This window comes from Balearica regulorum, chromosome 6, assembly GCF_011004875.1.
Source record: "Balearica regulorum gibbericeps isolate bBalReg1 chromosome 6, bBalReg1.pri, whole genome shotgun sequence".
In the NCBI taxonomy this organism is placed as follows: Eukaryota; Metazoa; Chordata; class Aves; order Gruiformes; family Gruidae; genus Balearica; species Balearica regulorum.
Genome location: NC_046189.1, coordinates 41,968,410 through 41,986,610, shown reverse-complemented (window position 1 = coordinate 41,986,610; position 18,201 = coordinate 41,968,410). Strand labels below are relative to the sequence as shown.

Sequence of the window (18,201 nt, the reverse complement as noted above, 5' to 3'; positions counted from 1 at the left end):
AATTTACAATACCTCCTGGTATTAAAACAGGGACTTTAAGAAGCGCTGGGTGTTTTCAACAGGAACACTGGTACAGTCTTGTAATTAGAGCTCCTCGCCACAGACGTAAGTTACCATAGTAACTTAACGCAGATTTTATTTAATTAGGGCTAAATCCTTTTATATAATTTCATTAGTATGCTAAGTGATGTACTCTGTTGGGATAAGCAATGACAACATCAAAATATTCTTGTGTTTAACATCTTGTGTTTTGCAGCTCAGTGACAACCAGTCAGCTCAGGTGCAGCTTCAAGCTGACGGATGCGAAGGACCCCGCGGCCGTACGGACAGGGGAGCGTGACTCAAACCGCAGTACGCGCTGCTGGTGTGTACAGAGCAACCGGGGGGGAACTCACTGGACAGGACAGCAGCGAGCACGTGCAATTGTAGGTGTGCTTTAACCCACGGTCTCCCCGCCTCCGACTACTCTCCCTGGCAAGAAATTCCTCCCACACTACCATTTTTTTTAAATATGTGTTTCTGTACATTTTTTTAAGCAGATTTTTGGCTGTCCTTGGTACAATCTGCTATTACAGTTGTCATAGGAATTGCAGAGGAACCTGCACTCTGTTCTGAAGAAAAGGATGTTTATCTTTTCAGTATTATTAAAAAAGCAAACTGACATTCCTGAATATTCCCTGGTAAAATGACTACTTTCCAAAAGTTCACTGAATGGCTAAGGATGGTGGGATTCCAGAGATCTGATCACCACACAGATAAGATACACTACGGTAACGCATTTCATCGCTCCCCACCCCAGCCCCGGGGAATGCCAGAACTGTCCCTGGCACCGTGCTGCTGAAGAGCTCTTTGTAGATGACACCTCAGTTCAGGTAATTCCGTACCTGCCAGCAGCTTCTTCCTGACACTGCTACTAAATTTTACTGCAGTCTTTTTCATTTTAACATTCATTATATTTTTTTTTAATCCAGAAAAATTTCCAGGGAACTAATTTACTTGATCTTGGGAATCAGATATTTCCAATGAATGGTATCTTTCCTTCACCATGCCTAGATTCTTGCAACATGGCCAGGATTTTATGAATTATTGCTTTACTAGTCATCTCAGTCCTCTCTCTCCAGAAAAAGAGCCACAAATGGAGCCACCGCCTCACCCCAGACTGCTGCAGCGAGACTTTCTGCCCACCAAACCCTGCAAACCTCCGCAAACAGGTGGGGACCGTGGCCCCCTGCTCAGCAATATTCCAATTTACTGACCTCCCACACGTCGTAACAGGCAATAAGGGCCCTGACGGTGACTAAAAGCACCGAGGGACTAAAGACAGCCAGATTGCAAATATTCCTGTACAAGACTGATGTATGTCATTTAAAAAAAAACCCCAAACACCACAACCTAATTTTCACATTGAATTATTTATAAACCAGTCACTGTCACATCATAATTTTTAAGGTTGAAGGTGTGTTCCTTTGATTCTCCTCTGAAGTTTAACCCTTCTCCTTCCACCTGACTGAATTCCCCAAAATCAGATATTCTTCCAACCACGGTACTTCAATCCTACAAGTCCCTCGGTGCATCTTCCAACCCAGCACATCCCACAAGCCTGTTTGCCACCTTTTGCAAAAAGGTACTTAGTAAAAATAAACCAATCCAGCCGCGACTGTCCAGTGAGGAAGTGCCAGCAGTGACCCGTCCCCAGGCTGCGATCTCAGCCTTCAGCGCTGCCCACTCGCCCACCCGCCAGCTCACGTTTATCTCCACCTTCTCCTGACTCGGGAGGCAATTCCCAGAGAGCCCTTCATTGAAATCTGCCACATCCCCTTGCTCTGGAAAAGGAGCTGTCAAATCCAGCACGTTATCATTTACCTTCTATAGACCCAGGCGAGACTAACCCACGCTCTGTTTAACTTTTTGCTTACCGATATGAATTCATTCAAAATTTGGGGTGAGACACTGCACGCCATGGAATTAAAACCAAGGCTTGTATTTGCCTAGATAATTTATCCCTTTTTAAACATAGGCATTAGTTAGAACTACCTTCGATTTCACGGACATTTTAAAACCATTCCTATTATTGCATAAAATGAGGGCGTTAAACTGCGGCTGATCTCTGTGCAGCTGGCTGTCAGGATTTTTTTTTTTCTCTTCCATCATTTTTGAACACTAAGTCCAAGTCAGTTCCTGCAGAACTCCGCAGACGCCAATCAGCAATATTTAAGGCTAATAATAATTTGTATGCAAATAAAAATAAAACAACTTCAAGGCTTTACTACAAATCTTAGAATAAGTAGAAAACATACTCCTGTAGGAGTAGGGCTTCTTTGGGTACACGTGCGTGTTTATTGATGATGCTATAAGATTAAACATCTCTCAGGTATATGCGTGGATCAAAGGTATGGTAAAAAAAAATCCCCAAAGATTACCGCAGTCATAAGCAAGTGAAGTAAGTTAACATGTAATCACTATGCAGTGATGTGTAAATAACAATTAGGAAAAAAAAAAATCCCCAAAACCCTAATACCAAAGATCTCTGTAATGAAATCAACTGAACTGGTATATCTTGAGAATTTTCCCTACAGAAATGTAAGAATCCTGACATAAAGAAAAATTAATGCAATCCAAAGAAAGGCAAAAACGTTGTATGCTTTAAATGTAAGCACAGAAACATAATTTTGAGTACATTTGTGAGCAAACTGTGCTCCTAAAATAAGTTAACATAGCCAAACAGCTAAGGAATATTGAAAAGCAGAGAGATAGATTTTCAATCTGTTTGCCAGGTGATTAGGGATTTACATACCCCAAATTCCACTCACCAACATGCAGAATTAATTTCAATGTCACAGTGTGCTTCTGAAAATAATCCCACAGGCACGCAACCTTCCCAGCCTCGCTGGGAGTTACACGCCGTCGTACCCGTAATTACACGGCGCCGGTCTTCCCGTCATGCAGATCAGCGATCCCACGAAAACCCTTCACTCGAACATGTTTACCTGCTCTCTTACACCTATAATTTTGCAGCTGGAAGTTGAGACCTTGCATACAGTCAGGCTGAAAAATTGCTTATTAATAACCCTTTGCGCATAGCTGGCGAAGCTTCGTCACTAGCCTTCGGCCTCATCGGTATTTACAGCAAAAGCAGCGGCCACGGGATGTTACTCCTGGTCCGTGCCGGGGGGCTGTGGCTTGGCCGTGCCCACTTCCTCGCACCGAGACTTGCTGTACGATGCGGTGGCCTGTAATAGCTATATTATAGGGGCTACAACAGCAGCATCTCTATAGACCAGCTACTACACTAAGGTACAAGGGAATTAAACATCCTCGCTCCTCCTTCATTTACTGTAAGACTTCCTACAACAGTAAATCCAGAAATTTCAGAAGCTGAGAACAACGTATTAATCCATCACGCTACTTGGGAGACACACCTGGAAGCATTTGCACACCCTCTTCTGCACTTCTAACAGCTTCCAGAAAACCAAAAGTAAACAGCATCTCATTCCTGTTAGAGGACACATTTGCTTTCTCTAGCCTTGCGTTGGCCTATTTGGATTATTCTGAAAAATAATATTTTTCTTTTTTTTTTTCTGATGGACAGATTATTTTTAATACCCTTTCCAAAGCTTTATGAGCTCCGTTCTGACTACCAAGTTTTCAGGGCATTCCCTGATTGGGAAAAAACACAGCATTTAATAGGAAATTAAAAATGTTTAAGGAATTCTATAAATAAAAATATGGTAAGTATTTATGAATAAATGGGATTTTCATAAATGAGATTCCTGCCAGGATGATGATGATGATGATTTTCCCAGTTGCCGTTATGAAAAGACATCCTCCAAAAGGCGTCAGTAAAGCAAGGAGCAGCAGCGCAGCTAAAAGACGAAACACCGATTTACCCAGAAATTGGGAAATTGTACACAGCCGCACACATCCCCACGCTAAAGGGCACTTCGTAACAGGTTTTGAGGACGCAGGGATGAACAAGAAGGGGGTGGTGGTTTTGTTTTCTGAATACCAGACCAACAAAAAAAGCCAGCCCTCTCCCGTCTGATGATAAAAACACCCAACGCACCAAGAGCCCTCTGGCTGAGTCCCATCAGTCACCTCCCAGAACAAGGCTTAGTCTCCCTGTTTTCCTGACTGCAACGGGGCATTCCGGAATCTTGCCGGCTAATTGCAGCTTTGCAAGGCGGCTGCTGGCAGAACCTCCCCAGCCCCTGGGCACTCTCTGCTACCCATTTTCTGCAGCTGTTTTACATCAGGTGGGGGTTTAGAATCATAAAATTGTAGAACGTCCTGAGTTGGAACGGACCCATAAGGATCATCGAGTCCAACTCCTGGCTCCCCACAGGCCCGGCCGAATCAGAGCATGTGACTGAGAGCATTATCCAGACACTTCGTGAACTCAGTCAAGCTCGGTGCTGCGACCACTTCCCCGGGGAGCCTGTTCCAGTGCCCGACCACCCTCTCAGTGAAGAACCTTTTCCTGACATCCAACCTAAACCTCCCCGTCGCAGCTTCATGCCGTTCCCTCGGGTTCTATCACTGCTCACCAGAGGGAGGAGATCAGTGCCTGCCCCCTCGCTCCCCCTTGGGAGGGAGCTGTAGGCCACGATGAGGTCTCCTCTCAGTCTCCTCTTCTCCAGGATGAACAAACCAAGGGACATCAGCCTCTCCTCGCATGTCTTCCCCTCTAGACCCTTCCCCATCTTTGCTGCCCTCCTTTGGACACTCTCCAACAGTTTTATGTCCTTTTTGTACTGTAGCGCCCAAACCTGCACACAGTACTCGAGGTGAGGCCGCACCAGCACAGAGTGGGACAATCCCTTCCCCAGACCGGCTGGCAACGCCGTGTTGATGCAGCCCAGGGTACGGGTGGCCTGCCTGGCGGCCTGGGCACGCTGCTTGGATTCACAGGCCTCCGTATTTTACTGCCCCAGCCATACCTGATGTACGTGGCTATTCGCTGGGTTTTCTTTACAGACGAGGGCTCTATACACCAGGAAGGAGCAGGCAGGGCTGCCGGGCATTGCCGGGGTAATCTCCCGGCACTGGAAGCGCATCGTTGCATTTCTGTTCTTCACGCCGTGCCCTCTTACCGGGCCGATGCACGCATGCCAGGCTGGTAACACTTCTTGAACTTTACGTGGGAAATTCTTCCAAAGACATAAAATGACCTTCTCTAGTATGACGCCCAAAGAGTTCTGCAGAAAATTCATGTGCTTCCATTCCTCGCTTCGCCCGCCTCAGTCTTAATGAGTAAAACGAGAATAACGGCAGAGCTTTTATCACCAGGGCTTTCTGCTGAGAGCACGGCTACTGTTGGTCTTTGTCATTCCACAAATTCTAAGTTAAAGCTGACACTAGGATCTCAAACAATATTCTCATAAAATTTATATAAGTTAAGCCCATTGCTGGCTTACTCACATAAACACTGAATAGAATTCAAGTCCAATTTGAAGCAGGACTCAATAATTATTTAGGGGGAGAAAAAAAAAAAAAGGACGAACAAAACCTCAAAGTATTTTTTATATATATATATTCACATTTTACATGAATTTTGGAAGTGCCCAGGAAGCAGAACCAGCAAAACCGTCCCAAAGGTAGAGGTATCAGCTCCACCTGCACTACACGCGGCCGCAAACCCGAAATCATCCCGACCGGGAGCTGGCTGCCCCACGCCGCTGCCACGAGCCAGAGCAGAACAGCACTAGGTGAAGACAGAACAGCACCGTTAGATTGCTAAACTCCTCAGGAAAGGTTTGCAAAATATATTAGCATTATTCGAGCAAGAGTATGCATTAAGAATATCCTATTTAGGGCATTTCTTTGGCGGATGCTGGAAGCTGAATGCACGCTCACACGCTGCTCTCAGCAGAAGATCAAATGCTTTCTGCCAAAATGAATCTATTACGGCAGGGAGCAGGAAAAGGCCGTGGAATTGTAAATTATTTTATTCCGCTGCATTTACAAGGACTGACAGAAAAATGATCAGTATTTGTGTCTTTGTTAACAAAAATAGCCGCTGCCAAAAGGAGCCCACGGAAAATCACCTTCTGTATATTCTCCAGTAGGGACTCTGACAAAAATCGCCTTGTTTTGTCCCCGTGTATCGGAGTTGGCTTTTCAGGGATTATCATTTTTATGAAGAAAACCCAGTGTTCTTCCAAAAGGAGAGCTAAACATTTTAGACTCTTCCCTAGCGAGACCAGGATCTTTCCGCAGTAACGACTCGAAACAGGTCCTGCACAAGCTCTTCTGTAAGCGATAAGAACGCTGGCAATAACAAACGGCCCCGAGGTTCCCTCCGGCAGGGTTCAACGTGCATCGGCAACTCTGGTCTTAAAACCTCGGTGAACTAGGTGAACTTCACCGAAATCACACACTCTGATACTCGGTGAAACACGAACAGTGGTGATGCACAGATTTAGTCGGCGAGAGGCAGGTATTTAATGCTTAAAAGCCATGCTAAGCAGGCTCTGCTCCATGGGCCACTTCTAAAGATGAGAAAAACAAGCCTATAACAGGCTTAAGGTAAAAATAAGCTCCTATATAGGGGCCTACATACATCTGAGGAATATTCTTAGGGGTCTATACACCAAAAAATGTTGGAATCCAGTGAATTAAAACATTAAGGGTCAGGAGAAGTCATTCGATCCTTCTATCACAGGAAAGTGAACAATTACAGAAAATGGCCTGAAAATGCTTTCAATTTCTCAGGTGATCTTTAGAAATACTTGCTTCACAATAATCTTCAAGTAGTTTCTGTCAACAGAAAACAGTCTACCAGCCCTGGCTGAAGACAAAAGATGGGGGGGGAAGGAAAGATGGATATCCCTGTGATGCGCTATGGGTACTAGGTAGGTAACCCAGGGTTTATTTTGCATGCTCACTTAAAGTGCATAAATTACGATACATCAGAGAGGTTCAAAGTCATTTTCAACATCCTTTCTAACAATTACTTATCAAAGGCTCAATTTTCCAATTTTCCTTTACATCTAAATGACAATTACTAAATGCAATTCCCTCAAAGAGATTTGATTCTTGCCATGGGCAACGCACCTACCCCCAGCAGAAATACAGGCACTGTTCTGCAGGATGTGAAATTTCTCTGTGAGCTTGGTTCTCACACAGAATAAAAATCCCAGCCAGAACTTGCAAGTTTGTGATGACATACACTTTCAAAGACTTCTATTAAAACATAGGTTTGAATTATTTTTTTTAAACTATATACATTTGTACTTTGTTTTTGTCATTAGCATTTGCACTAGCTCACAGAAAGCCTCGTTTCTTTATAAAAAGAACAATATTACTAAAACAGGTATTATTCTGAAAGTTTTAAACTTTCCAAACAGTAATAAAATATTTCATGCAGTAAAAAGGACCAAAACACCCCCACACATCTTGAGAATTTAAATTAACCCGTGACTTGCATGACAGCTAAAAGCAGAAGCACCCTGTCCCCAGCGCGGGAACCGTTACAGCACAACTGTGTTTGTCGACAGAAAATGAAGGAAAACGGCAATTACCCTAAAAGACATTTCAAGATTCTCGCCACCCCAGATATCCATTCCTGCATCGTAAGTTCCTATCTCTTCAAAGTAGTTTCTGTCAATAGAAAATAGGCCACCAGCCATAGTAGGGGTCCTAGTTGAAAACAAACAGAAAAAAAAAAAGAGGAAAAAGAAAAGAAAAGAAAAAATACCTTTTGAAAGACACTGTGGAATTTATCACGTGACACTACAGTACATTTCACTACCTCAGACATTTTGACTATAAATGTATTCTATGCACAGCAACTTAAATATAAACTACTAACAGTAGTAACGCGGTTTCGGCTGCATGCTCTGCGCCTGCCCCTCGGGCAGAGCTCCCCCGAAGCCGAGGAGAGCGCTGCCCGAGCGAGATCCGCAGCGTTGCTTCCTACCCGCAAAATCACATTCCCATAGGTTATTTCAGGAGCATTATAATGGTAAAGTGGATGGAATTTTGGCCTTCTGCATCCAGAACAGCAGTTTAAATCCAATCTGAAATGCTTAGTGAAGAGAGTTTAATGCCTCGGCTTTGCCTTAGAGGGAGACTAAATGTGCATAAAATTACCAGGCATAATCTCTCTTAACAGGATTATAAATCCTTACAACAGGCAAATCCAGTCAGAGTGCAACTTCTCTTTGTGTAAAGATGTCCTATTTCCCTGTAAATATCTGCTCTACGGTTTTTTCCCAGCATTTAGAGCCTACGTGAGATGGAAAAGGCTCGCCCCAGTTACAGCACCCTCTGCGGTAGCACACCCACGCACACCCACCGAGGCACAGCCCTCTGGCGAGGGGTACGGCGCCCGCGGGCTTTGCCGGTGAGCAGCTCCGGGCACGTTACCCGTAGCTGGGGACCAAGCCTCGCCGGTCACGGATCAGGCGTGTTTCTGTCCTCGGCTTCACAAACAACCGTACAGCAGGCGAGACTGGATTTTGAAAACGCATAACCTAGGGCCAGCTCAACACGTGCAAGCGCAGACACACACGCCAGTAACCACGGTCTGTCTGCAAAGGATTCGGTCACAAAGCTGAACTCGTTCATTCAGTTACTTTATTTAGTAAACTGCTTGGAACATCCCACACCCCGTGCACCAGCCTCTGCTCCCTGCCTCTGTGCAAGCGCAGCATTTCCAGCACCGGCACTCCTGCCCAGCTTCCACGAGAGCTCCTGTGTTTGGAGACAGCCCTACGCAAACAGTGGTGACATGAAGCGAGTTCCTAGAATTTGTCCCAAAACCAGCAAAGCGGGTCACACGTAACGCAGGGGAAAGCTGGAAGAGGGGCTTCAGCGGTGCTCCCGCCCGGGGCAGAGCCTGAATCGCTCGGGCATCTCTCAGATCTTCCTCGAGTAGCTTTTGTATGTGCTACACGCAACTTGAATTAGCTCATGCACCCCCCTATTTGCACCCACAATTGCCATGTTACGTTACGGTCAGTGTGGGTGTTACACACACTCAGAGCGCAGGTGCTCGGGGACCGTGGGCACGGTGCTGTGCTGGCACTGACACAGCCCCACCAGGAAGGAGTCCTCGCTCACTCTCAAACTCGACAAACCCAGGGAATTTGTCTGCTGCGCAACCACTTCCCCTTCTGCCAGAGCCGACTGTCGTTACTCCCAGAAAAAAAAGCAGCAGCACAGTTTAGCGATGAAATACCACCGGACCCTGAGTTTACCAACACCTCATCTCTATTTTTCTCCCTGTGCTCTCAGCGCTGAAAGCTCAGCTGGTTATCTGTCTGTCATTCGGACAGGGCTAAACCTTCCCAGGTTTCAAAGCCGCTTTGCGGCCCTCCGCCTTGCTGGGTTTCTGCCACAGACGGTGGTGCTGGCCCCCGACCCGCACTGCGGCGAGCGGAGCAGCTGGGGACGGCCGGGCGGTGAGACCCTCCACGTGACCGCTATCGTGACGTTAAACACCATCGAGTGCAGGGAGCACAAAACAAAGCCGCCTGAAATCCTTCTTAATTGAACTGGTTTTGCGCCAGATGGTTACCAATGTAAAAATACTATATTTAGAAGACATTTCTATCATCGATTACCTAGAAACTCTGTAAGTCTGTGCAAAGCCACTTACTTACACCGATACGGAAAGCCGTGCCCGTCCTGGGTTGACTCACCTGCCTGACCGCTGGCCCAGCTCCCACAGGACTCCCAGCAACTCACCAACACTCTGATGAGCCGGTGCCTGGCGCTGCGGGAGCAAACCTCCGCTCCCACCCCCAGTAACCGCACTGAAGGGGTCCCACTGGTTTCAGACAAATAACATCATCCCCATCCTCTGTCTGCAACAGAAACCCTCCTCCTCTGCCTCCCCTCCTTCCTCCTGCTCCTCCTCTCATTTCTTTCCCTGGAGGAAGGCAGCCTTTGCTTGAATTGTATGAAATTTCCCATTTTTTGCAAAGATTCGGTCTTAAGCAATTTTTAAACGATGCAACTGAATTGCACAGACAGATCTGGACTCTTCTGAAAAGTCATCAGCAACTGTTTATGAAAAACAGCGTTTCCCTAATAACTCACTGAAATGAGAAGTGCTGGGTTTCACGCTGTAAAAGGAAAGTAACTACGCACCAATATGTGCCACGGATTCCCACAGAGCGGACCCGCAGGAGGCAGGCCTACTCTCTGTTATGGGCATTTGACGTTACACAAACAGACCTGCAGAGCGCTCTCCGTAAAACCAGCCGAAACAGTAACATTAGCAAGAGTAAGGTTCCTCCCGTTTCTTTCTCAGCTTTATGCCTATTAGCTATATTTTGCTACTTGGAGTCATACCAACAACTCCAGTAATGTGTTATGATTAACTCTAATCATCACTCAAACCCACTTTTAATTTTATTTTGGAGATAACATCTGCTTCTCCTTTCTGCCATTATTAGGAGCGAGCAGGATTCCCGTTCCCATACCGGCATGGACTTCCCACAACAAAAGGGCACCGCAGCATCGCGCCGACCCCCCAACCCCAGCCCAGCACCGGTGCCGGGGAGGGAAAGCGAGGAGGGGCTGGCACGGAGCCGCTCCCGAGGGGACCCCAGACCCTGGCGGGGACGCTCAGGTCAGGTCCCCCGGGGCAGGAGCTGCCCGAAGCCACGGAACGTCACCTCACCCCGCATCCTCCAGCCTGCCCAAGGGCAGCATCACTGACAAACACCCCCACTGTCTGTACGGCTTGGAATAAGGTTTTTACACCAGTTTCAAACACATCATCCAGGCAGTATTAATTGTAGTCAACTCTGAGTTTAATCAGCCACCATAAGAAGATAAAGACAAGATGCTCCTAATATTTGATCTTGTATTTTTCCTCTCAATAACGAATTTATAGTTGAGAAAAGATTTTCTGGAACAAATTTATTTTTTTTTAGTATTTATAATACTAGCCTGGAGTGTCTTCAGCTTAAAAAAACTGAAGGGCAAGTACGGAAATAGCCATAGAAATGTGCTGTGCAGAGACTGTAAATGCCCAGCACAGAAACACTTTATGTCTTTAATACTGTAGATGTAAGCAGACAAGATGCTTGTAAACTGACCTTAGCACAGACAAGTTTTCCATTGCCGCAGGAAAATTCGCAGAAGGACAAATGAGTTCACTTAAAGCCAAAGGATGTTCTGCAAAGCACAAATACTGTGCAAGGATCTTTCAGTGGAAAAAGAAGAATTAAAGGTTTAACAAGACCACTGGCTTTAGCTGGCACTACCCAGGAGCGTTCCCCACTGAACCAGACCAGACCTGAGGAGGACCCGCACTGCCCAGAGCTCCCCGCCCTCCTCCTGCCCAGATCTACCCACAGCCCCCGATCAGCCGTGGGAAGCTTTAGCTTTAACCTGCTCCACCTCTGCACAGGGCAACAACTGTCCAATCCAGGTTTTGCTCCCCGAGAGCCCTCTGGGACCAGCGACGGGCTTTGTGCTTAAAAGAACACACTTTGACAAGGTCTAACTGTTTACAACGCTGGAGGTTACTCCGGTGACAGTGGAAGTTACAGCATTTACTCCAGGTGGAAACAAGATAAAATCCCGAGGTGCCTCAGAACAGCAATGGATAGCCTCTGCTATTCAAACAGAAGAAAATACCCGTTGACACGAGTCCTGGGGGGTTGCTGTCCCCTGGGAGTAAGGAACGTAGCCCTAAAGCATCACCTGGAAGCCCCTGCACGCCCCACGGCTCAGCTAACATCTGCACTCAAAGCCACGGGTCAGATCTGATTTCTGAAAACAAATAGATTTCAACTGATCCTAACGAACCCCACCGAATGAAATATTTGTCTTGAACAGCTCCATCTCCAGGAACAATCTTTTCTGCAGGGATTTCTTCTAAACGTCCCCTTCCTGTTCTCACTTTATAGTTTCAGGCCTGGCGAGGGCACCTCATGAACTGAAAGCTCCCTGATCTTACTTTTGCTTCTGATCATTGCACGTGTAAAAAAATTCTCATTCCTTTTAAAAAAAAAAAAAACCAAAAAAACCACCAAACCCAAACCCCAAGAAATCCCAGTATCCGATGACCACCGAGTTCCATCCTCTGTTCCCCCAGGATGGGGAGCGCTGAGAGGTGGCACGACCTGCTGCCCAGGACAACTCCCCGTCACAAGCGCTGCCCACCTTCATCCACCACCCGCACACTGGAAAGGCTTTTGCTACCTTCACAAAACCTGCGACTCCCTGGGGGGACAGTTACCATTTTAGACTGTTCTGGGAAAGGTTACGCTATCGTGGTGTTAGCTGACCTGAGAGAAAACTGGATGAAGGAAGAAGAGAAGGAGAACAAGAGAAGGGACGTCAGACTGAGGTTTAAGGACCAGAAGAAGAAACAAAGGGGCAAAAGCAGTAGGGACTACTGCTAAAAATACAACAAATGCTCTAACTTTTCCAATGGATGTCAGTAAGAAAGCTCTTTTACAGCTCTACTGCATGACAATTAGCTGTGGGGTTCTAATATCAGTCACTGAATTAATTAACCTTTCCCACTAAATCTAGAGATGCCAACAAAGGCGGATCTTTGACTCAAATACCCAAGAATTTAACAGGCAAACAAGCCTGCAGCGTTTCGCATCCACCAACTAGAAAGAACCAGGCACCTTCTCGTGAGAGCACAGCACCTTCCACCTTCGCCTTCCTTGGGGTTAATGGTCACAGCCCGTGCGATGCCTGAACGCTGTTCATGCTGGCTCTAATCAGTCAGCTATCCCGACCTTCTCCATAAAAATTCGATAATACAAATTATACATAAATAATAAGTTGTGTATAAAATAATTCATAGTTTGAGAAGGTGTGCATTATGATTTTAAATCTAAAAAGCAAAGGTAGGAATTTATCAGTGTTGTTATGGAAGATAAATATTTTGAGTGAAACTTTTGTCAGTTACGTGGATTGCTAATGTAACAAAAAGCAGAATTGGAGTGCAACGGTTGTATTATGTATACGTGCAAAGAAACATGTAAGCCAATGATGTTTATATAGTCCGTACTTATTCCATTGATCACAAAGAAAAAATATGAATACAGACATATTCAATCTACACAAGACTGAAAAAAAATGCAGAAAGCAACATGGAACAAAAAAAAAAACCCCAATGAACTCACCATTTTGTTTCTAAATTTTTGGTATGGGTTAGGCTTTTGTTTATTTTTATCCCCCCATTTCTTGAATATTCAGGCGGCAGCAGCTGCCAAAACCATTCTTCATTTAGGTGGAATATTATACTCCTTCTCCTTGGATGCAGAATTTGCGATTGCATTTCTGAGACCTGAGGGCTGCTGGACCGCGGCAGTCCCAGGACTGCTCTGGATAAGCATTTGGCAGAATCAGCTGGCTGCCCGCCGACAGCTCCTGCTGACTTGTCGATGGTGTTTCCTGCAGGAAAGCTGTTACACCTGGGCTGCTCCCGTCGGCTCAAAGGGGAAATGAAAGAGGGAACACCTTCTTCTGGCACAGAAGAGGCTGAAACATCTCCCTGTGTGCTCAGAAAGGGCAGCTCTACGTCTAAGAGCCGGCACTTTGGTCTTAAGGCAGCACAGTAACATCCCCCAGAGCCACCTCTTCACTCCACAGCATTTGTGTGAAAGTGATAATTACGGGGCACGTGGCGCCTGGCATTCCCCTCTGGCTCCTCCACCCACGCTCTGCTCACTAACATCTGGGAGAATCCCAAAAATCCCAGCTAAGAGCTGGGGGCGGGGAAGAAAACAGAAAGAGCTATTTTGCTGTTGTAATAATTTTAAGAGTCAATTACACGTCTGATTCTGGATTAACTTTAAGTACTATTCCATTTCAAGATAAGGAAATAAGAGCTCGGATTTGCATTTCCTTGAAAAGTGCCCGTGTCTGTGCATGGATTCGGCACGGGAGACACAGGACAAACAGCGCACAGCGAGTGATGTGGCGTGAGGCTGTGCGGCTCGTTAGGGTAATTAACTCTACCGATTTTAACGCACACCTCAGCTTTAATGAAGCAGCTGCTGGCGGGCTTCACAGCCGAGTGCTAACATTTGAGCTGATGAGAAACGCAGCGCTATTGCCTCGAGACCTGCTCCATCCCCTCGGCTAACGCCGGGGTCGGCTCCTGCCCCTGGGCACCCTGCTCGCTTTGCCTGAGAACCAAAGCGGAAAAACCCAGCCCTTCCCTGACTCCAGGCTTTCCAGGACAAACGGTGACAGACTGGGGCCGTTTTCTGGCACAAGGCATTTTGGAAGGCTTTTCTTCGCTCACCCACTGCCTTACCTGGAAGCGTTTCGCAAAGCTGCGCTGCTGTCCCCTGAGTTGGCTCTCCCTTTATCTGCCTGTTGCACACAATCGGGGCTATGCAGGACTGGAATTCTCTCCACTTCATCATGTCTCTCACACAGGTTTGAAACCATTACATCCACTTGTGAAAGCTCTTTTTTTTTTACTTTTTTTTTTTTTTAACTTTTCATGAAGACCACAGAAGCTATTAGAGCTGAGCAAATAACCCACTGCAAGTAATTTATTCAATTTGTTCTGTTTCAGCTTCATTTAATTTTTTTCTAGAGGTTTTGTTACAGTCTGTGGTTTGAGCAATTAAATGAAAGAGGTCAGGACGTTCTCTTAGATCATTTTTGAGTCAATGTGCATAGTCATCAATTTTATTTTCTAGGCGATAAAAGCATACAGTTTAAGTGCAAGCTATCATAACCAAATCCTCGGGTTCGGTGTTCCAAAAATGTGTATTTCAGAACGATGTTCTAATATTTGCCTTAAATTATGAAAAACCCGTAACATCTGTAAACACGAGGTCGACAGGCTATTTGCCGAAAACACACATAGAGGGAACTTAAAAAGCAGGTGGTATTTTGAATCACTGAGTGTCAAACAGAAGATATAAATGAGTTCTCTCAGCTCTGATAACTACATTGCAGCATTAAGGACAGGTCAGATTCTGGTCTTCTCCACCCTGAACTGTGTGCCACAACTACCTGCCATGCGTTCTCGGATACCGCAGCAAAAGCTTGGGTACTGGGCGTTATTCTCTCCATAAACAAGCACGCGGTGCAGCCAAATGCCGCGGGACTCTCGCTGCAGCCTCCTTACCTGACAGGCAAGGTCCTGTCTCCTTTCCTCCTGTCCATCTCCCTCTGGGGAACCGGATACCAGCGGAAGTTGAGCTTCCAGTTAAATCCTCCGTAAGTCATGTCTGACCCGGCCATGTATTCAAATGTGTCATCACTGATCACGTCAATGATTGGGCAGACAACAGTTTTCCTGTCAGAAAGAAAATCAGCTTTTTAAAACACGAGCACTTTTCACGTCAGTGTGCCGAATATCCCGTTGCTTTATTTTGAGGCTTCTCTGCACAAACCCCCCCCAGCAGCACCCCGCGCAGGGCTGCTCCTGCCCTGCTCTCCGCGACTTTCGGGACACATGGACTCCTCGCTGCGCTCCCGAGAGCTGGAAGCTGCAACCCGGGGCTGCCAAATCCTCCCGGAAAGGCAGGAGAGACCCAGCAGCGTGAACTACCCGTACTGAGAACCTCTCCTCGTTGTTCCTTGCACCCTTCTACGACCGGCAGTGTCAGGATGAACACCACGGAGGCTGTTTTTGCTCAGGACTCGAGCAGTGCTGGTTTTATCACAAATGCACATATCTCTTGTGGAGCACTCGCAACACCTTTCATAAATGGGAATATTCCCATCTCGGATGTGTGCGCTTTGGCTGGTGCTGCCCACGCGTGCGGGGCTGCTCCTCCGTCCAGCGGAGCAAGGACCTCGGCTGCTGCAGCGCTGCCAGGGAGGAGAGCACAGGCTTTGGGTCTCACTTGCAGAGTCTTTATGCACAAAAAAGGGGAAAATTGCATTGTCTACTGAAAAGAAAAAAGAAAAAAAAAGGGGGGGGGGGGAAGAAAAAGAGGGGAAAAAAAGAAAAGAAAAAAGAGGGGCAAAAAAAAAAAAGATTGCAAATTTCACAGAGCATTGGAGATCACATTGAGAAAAAGTCATGCCTGGTAGAAAGAAGGGTGAAGGATGGCCATGAGGGCAGGAGACACCTAAACCTTGCGCAAGCAAATGGCACAAGTCACTATTGTTACTGGCGTTATTATTCTTACTGTCAACAATAACCCTGTCGTAAGAATCAAAAGCTTACCATATATTTATCTAGAAATCATATTTTAATACAAATATTAGAGAATACCCTATCTTGCTGGTAAAAAAATAAATTAAAGCACAGTCCTCATTTTCAGATCAATTTGAGCCGCACACTGAAACCAAGGAAGAGCCTGGGGCAGGAGGTCCCCCGCGCCCGCAGAGCCACCCTTACCTGTCCTCCTTCACGCGGGCCAGCAGCGGCTCCAGCCAGCCCAGGGTGCACTCGCAGTGCGCGTCCAGGAACGTGATCACCTGCCCCGTGGAGGCTGCTGCCCCGCGGAGCCGTGCGCGGATCAGTCCCGACCTCTGCTCCATCCGGATGATTTTTACGGAGACTTCCAGATTTTTCACGTAATTCTCTAACGAGGCCTTCAAAAATTCTGCCAGAGATAATTGGGGGGGGGGGGGGGGGGAAACAACAACAAACAAAAACCAGAATATAAACATTATTTTTAGCTAGGTTCAGCAACTACTGAGGACTCCAAATATAACCGCAGGGTTTATGCATCATGCTCACCCCTCCAAGGACTGCCATGCGCCAACACTGCCGTAACACGGGAGATGCATTTTGACATATTTAGAGTTTTTCTGAAGAGGGAGAGCTGAGCTATGGCCGTTCACACCGGCATTCTGTTCAGTGCAGCCACGCGGAAACCAGCCCGTACATACGTACACGCTGCCGGAGCAGCTCGGGAAAATGTCACAGAAATTTTAAATAAGTTCTTGAAATAAAGCAGCAATCAATAGTGAGTGCAAAACAACTACACTTTTGCTAATTTGTCTACGGATAAATACAAATACGGTGATTTTTGATGAATTTCACCATTTGAGTCCTTTAGGAATCCAAAATTTTGCTTTTAGGAAAACTGTAATTACTTGGGCTAAAGTCTTCCTCCACCGCCTGGCACAGAGAAACATTAAGCAGGGAAATCCAGGAGAGCAGTCAGAGTTCGGTTAATGCCACATGGGGCAGAAATAAAGGACGACTTAGCTTGCATCCTCTGTCCCTTGAACAGTCGCAACTATACGTCCTATTTACGTACATTAAATACGTTATATACATTTAGCTACTCCAGGAAAAGTTATCATTCCATTGGTTCCATGTATAGAATGTAATGCGATTTCTTTTCCAGGTAATATCAGTTTTGCATGCAGATAGTTTTCTTTCTAAACTCTATTTAAAAAAACAAACATCAACAACAAAAACATGACGAAGAAAAAAGCCAAGACCAAAAGAAACGAAGCACAAATACAAGAAATACAAGGGAAGTGGCTCAGTTGGGGCACCCAGGAAAACCCGAAACACAGACCAGGGGTTTTTGAGAGACAGCAAGAGAAAGACAGCGAGTGATGTGAACAGGAACCGTCTTTTACAGTAATGCGAAATGCTAAACCGCAGTGCAAAACAGCACGAACGGAATTCCGGCTAGGAGCCCATACACACAACTTACTACCTGATAACCTTCACCTCTGCTGCTACCTGCAGGCTCACTTACACCACCCGTACCTACGAGAGCCCGGCAGCCATCGGAGACGCTCGGCAAGAGGGAGCCACGCTTCACAACCCCTTCTGCAGGATGCCGAAACGCGGTGCTAAACCGACACGCGGAACGGACCCCCCTGCCCAGACCCACCTCTCTCGCTGGCATCGTCCACCAGGATGATTTCAGAAAGCAAGCGGTGCGGCGAGCGATTTATAACGCTGTACACGGTCCGGAGCAGAGTACTCCAGGCTTCGTTGTGAAACACAATCACGACGCTCGTGTTGGGCAGGTCGTCGGGGTAGACTTTGGTCTTGCACCTGCCAAAAAATACAGAAAATACACACAAGGAAAGGGGGGGTTAAGCTTTCAGAAAATTTTAAAGAGCTCTACCAAGGGCCATGGAGCCTGTTGAGCAGGATACGTGTGAAGTGGTTACTGATCTCCTCAAGCTCCCAAAGCAGAAGCCCAAAGGCAGAGGGAACTTCAAATTCTGTTTTCTTGCTAAGAAAACACAGCAGAGTATCCAGAGGAAGGTGCGCTGCCACGTTCACAGCTCCCTTGGACCCTCACTCCTGCTTGGTACCCCGAGAAATCG

General features: G+C 46.5%; 1 protein-coding gene across 3 annotated transcripts in view; it reads right to left on the bottom strand.

Annotated features, from left to right (window-relative positions):
* The window catches only part of GALNT13 (polypeptide N-acetylgalactosaminyltransferase 13), a 205,012-nt gene that overhangs the window by 113,022 nt on the left and 73,789 nt on the right, over nt 1–18,201 (bottom strand). For all 3 annotated transcript variants that reach the window (XM_075757377.1, XM_075757376.1, XM_075757378.1), the window contains 4 exons: nt 17,757–17,923; nt 16,295–16,502; nt 15,071–15,241; nt 7,521–7,638 (listed from right to left, as the gene is read on the bottom strand). In XM_075757377.1, coding sequence (XP_075613492.1) covers nt 7,521–7,638; nt 15,071–15,241; nt 16,295–16,502; nt 17,757–17,923 — 664 coding nt within the window. The remainder of the gene's footprint in view (nt 1–7,520; nt 7,639–15,070; nt 15,242–16,294; nt 16,503–17,756; nt 17,924–18,201) is intronic.